Raw genomic sequence first — 4,262 nt, 5'->3', positions numbered from 1 at the left:
TGCAGTCACTATGTAGTGTGTCCTCAAGAAGCACCCTAAATGACCCTATTGAGACCAGACCAGTCGCACCAGTTTCAGAGAGTCCTGAAGTTTGTTCCATTTGTGTGGAGCATAATACATGAAAGCAGTCTTTCCTTGTTCACTGCTCTTACGTGGACTGGTAGGCTATATCTAATGTGTGTTTGTGAGTTTGGTTCCAGAAGCGAGGATAGATATAAAGGAAGTTTACCACGCAAGGCCTTATAAATAAATAAACTACAATGTTGCTCTCTACGAACTGCGAGAGATGGCCAACCCACTTTATCATATAAAATACAGCGATGGGTTGATTGATTGATTGATGTACTTTTATTTAGCAAGACCTGCATCAGTACATGGAAGTACAAATTCACAATACAAGGTCTACTAAACTGGAAGACTCATTAAGCACTTAGCTTGTTTAAGATGAGAACCCCATGCACACAAATCATGATGACATATAAGAGACAGATAGATATACACACTACTATACAGAATGTCATACAATCAGCTTACAGGTTACTGGTATGAAGAGTGAAAAAAATATATACAAAAGAAGAAAATGAAAGAGGGGGGGGGAGTAGGGGGGTAGGTTAAGACTTAGACAGGGGCCATTTTCGAATTGCAGCCTCCTGAAGGTGTATCTTTAGGGCAGTTTTGAAAGTGAGTAGGGTTTTACACTCATTTACTCCTTTTGGTAGGGCATTCCACATTTTTGATGAATAGCATGAGAACGAGTTCATTCCCTTAGTTGAGCCAAATCTGGGTTGAACATGATTTGTGGAGCTGCCTCTGGTGTTATGATCATGGACTTCATTAAGATTTTGGAAGTATTTTGACAAATACAGGGGGATCCCAATGTTGTGGTGTATCTTGAAGACCAGGCCCATAGCAAGTTGCTGTGCTCTGTCCTCAACCCTAAGCCATCCAATCCTAGCAAAATGAGCAGGGGTTAGATGGGTTTTGTGATTGAGGCCAAGAAGTAGCCTTACAAGTTTGTTTTGGGATGTTTGGAGCCTTGTTTTTGGCCTTGGAGGTGTTGTGATACCATGAAGTGCATGCATAATCATGAGATAATCATGAGATAATCATGAGATAATCATTGCCAGTAATAAAACACAAAGCACTGTAGTATACTGCTTCCAGAGGCTTCAGTGTGGAGAGTGAAGCATGCATGCTGTATATGCATGCATGAAGTATGCATATACAGTATATCCCCATAGTCAAACACAGACATTATTACATTTACTTGAGTAAATGTACTTAGTTACTTTACACCACTGCATATATGTGCATATCGGGAGAAGGTGACAGGGACTGAGCTTGACTCTGTGGTGTGATGATGACCTTGTGATGTCATTGTGTGACGTCAGTACTATATGACATCAGTCATCCACATTTGGGCATATAGAGAGAAAGACACACACAGACACAGATACACAGAGACGTAGATAGACAATGTGCTAGAAATTGAGTGTTTGTGACAATGTGGACTGGCAAGTAGTGTTTGAGGTGTGTTAAAGCCTGTGACTCAAAGCTGAAAAAAAGAGCTAGAGTATGTTTTCAGAGTAATTTGTCAAGGAGCCACCCTTGACTTAATACTGTAAAAGCTCTGACAACTTTGACATGCCTGTGTAAAAAGGTGTACACGTTTAGCTGGAAAAGTGTTTAATTAAGAAACGAAAACCTGTTTGGCCACATTTTTAAAATTTCATTTCATGTCATCAATTAAGTGTATGAGTAATGAGTAATTTCCCCCAATGATTTGTGGCCTGACAGTAAGGTTTCCAGCAGCATGGCACTCCAGATGAATGGAGAACTGGACTCCGGCGTCGCAGCTCCTGAAGAAATGAAGGCTCAACAACAGATCCAGCCCTCGGTCCCCCCGGCGGGACAAACCAACACTGGCATCATAGATAGAACATTGACCGAAGAAGAGTCGGAGAAACTCTCAACAACTGACAGAAGTCTGGTATGTGACTTCAAACAGCTGAAGCTGGAGAAAGACGCGCTGAAAAACTGGGATTTGTTCTACAAGAGAAACGCCACAAATTTCTTCAAGGACAGACACTGGACCACCAGGGAGTTTGAAGAGCTCAAGCCCTGTCGACAGTTTGAGTCCCAGCGGCTGGTGTTGCTGGAAGCAGGCTGTGGGGTAGGTAACTGTATCTTCCCCCTCCTGGGGGAGGATCTCAATGTATTTATTTACGCCTGTGACTTCTCACCACGAGCTGTGGACTTTGTCAAGCAAAATCCATTGTACAGCCCCGAGCAGTGCTGTGCCTTCCAGTGTGACCTGACCCACAATGATTTGAGGGACAATGTGCCAGAGGGCGGCGTGGACGTGGTTACACTTATCTTTGTCCTGTCAGCCATCCACCCAGAGAAGATGAAGCAGGCTCTGGAGAACGTCTGCAAGGTGTTAAAGCCAGGAGGTATTGTCCTGTTCAGAGACTATGGCCTTAATGATCACACCATGCTTCGCTTTAAAGCTGGCAGCAAGCTGGGCGACAACTCCTATGTCCGACAGGACGGTACTAGGTCCTACTTCTTCTCTAAAGAGCTCCTGGCTGGGTTGTTTGAGGTGGCGGGCTTCAACTGTGTGGTCAATGACTATGTCCTCAGAGAAACCATCAACAAAAAAGAGGGCTCATGTGTCCCCAGAGTATTCCTCCAGAGCAAATTTACCAAGCCTGGGCAATCACAGAGCTCCTGATGTTCCTATAGGGAACGGGCAAAAGGCGGAGTCAGGCCCAGAATGAAGTAGTTCCGGTTGCCATTTTACATGCTCACTGTAAATAAACAATGAAGCAGCCCACAACAACATTGACAGTTACTCACGACATGTCCTGAACGCATACACTACACCGGTAGTATTTACTCTCATGTACACAAGATGTAATTTATGACAGCACTCACCAAATAACTTTAAAAAGAAGGAGAAAAAACGGACAGAGACTGCCTCAGTTTCACCGATTTATTTTGGAAGCTTACAACTTGTTTTGCTTTGATGTCATAATAAAGAAACAAAACCTTGAACATACAAAACAGCACACATGTGTTCAATTTGGCCTACAAATATATAAACTGTGTCAGTGCAATGAATGGAGTAGTTGGATTCACGTGCCAGAAAAATAGTTTAAAGACTCCGCCACATTCATTCATCATACAAGACAACTGTGTCACGAGTCTCGCGACCAGTGTTATAAGCAACCAGGTCTATGAAAACAAGCCCGAAAGAAGTGGCTTAGTGGCTACATGAGCACGTTAAAACTATATGCTTAGGCTGTTTGAAAATAGCCGATCTACAGGCTCACAACGAATAAAGAGCAACCCACAACTACCAGTATTTAGCCTACGAGCAACTTTACAGAACAACAAGTTTGCTTATAATAAGCAGACATGGCAACACCAAAGATGTAGCATCTGCTGGATGCATCTCCTCTTTGCTAGTGGTGCTTTCATTGTAGTACAATATGAGTGCCAAAGCTACTCCCTGTGCCCTTTTTATACAGTACCTGCCAGGCGAGTGCACCGTCGTACCATTACTAAATTAGAACGACAAACAAGTTAGAGATAGAAGAGAGATGGAAGGTAATGTACACAGTCTACACTTGCTGCTTGCTGGACAAGAAGCATAGGACCATAGCCACTCGCCGGCTCTTTGAGACTCCGTCTGATCAACACAACAGATGTTTATATTTTGATTGTGTGCTGTCATGCTCGTTTGAGCACAGGTAGAGAGCTTATATGTGTTGGGGAATGTTGTTGAAGGTTACGTACAATGAACAATATCAATTTGAAAGTCCATCATAATGAATGTATGCATTCAAATTATTTGAAAAAACTAAACATAAAAACAATATTTGGCAGTGCTATATGATTCAACTCTTTAAAAAAAAGAACCCCTGTATCCTAGCATCCTGTCAAAAATAATAATCTACACATTGAAACTCTATGATATCAGATCATCAAAGAACCTAGATTCTGTTTACAAATTTAAAATTGTGTTCAAGGAAAAAAAGCAGGCAAAGGTTTTTCCTTGGCCTCTAGGGAGTGTGCGTGCAAAGTTTCACGCAGATCGGTGCAGTTACAGGTAAAAACGTGAATCGGCCTGTTATAGCGCCACAATGAGGCTGATGTGAAAGTTTTCAAGTGGCATTTCTTCCTGGGCCAAGTGAGAATCTACGTGGAAAATGTCAGGGAAATCGCATGATGCGTTCATGATTTGAGGCATTTTGTTC

General features: G+C 42.5%; 1 protein-coding gene across 1 annotated transcript; it reads left to right on the top strand.

Moving 5' to 3' along the window:
* Positions 1-1,813: 1,813 nt before the first annotated feature.
* On the top strand, positions 1,814-2,734 carry LOC308095738 (tRNA N(3)-cytidine methyltransferase METTL6-like; the record flags this gene model as incomplete). Its single annotated transcript, XM_080442777.1, has 1 exon — positions 1,814-2,734. One exon carries the CDS (start codon positions 1,814-1,816, stop codon positions 2,732-2,734), a length of 921 nt encoding a protein of 306 aa, XP_080298903.1.
* Positions 2,735-4,262: the final 1,528 nt, after the last annotated feature.

The sequence above is a fragment of the Gymnoscopelus braueri genome (genome assembly GCF_963280865.1).
Source record: "Gymnoscopelus braueri genome assembly, chromosome: 11".
NCBI classification, from domain to species: Eukaryota; Metazoa; Chordata; class Actinopteri; order Myctophiformes; family Myctophidae; genus Gymnoscopelus; species Gymnoscopelus braueri.
Note: the sequence above shows the minus strand (reverse complement) of the source record. Positions and strands in the feature narration are given on the sequence as shown.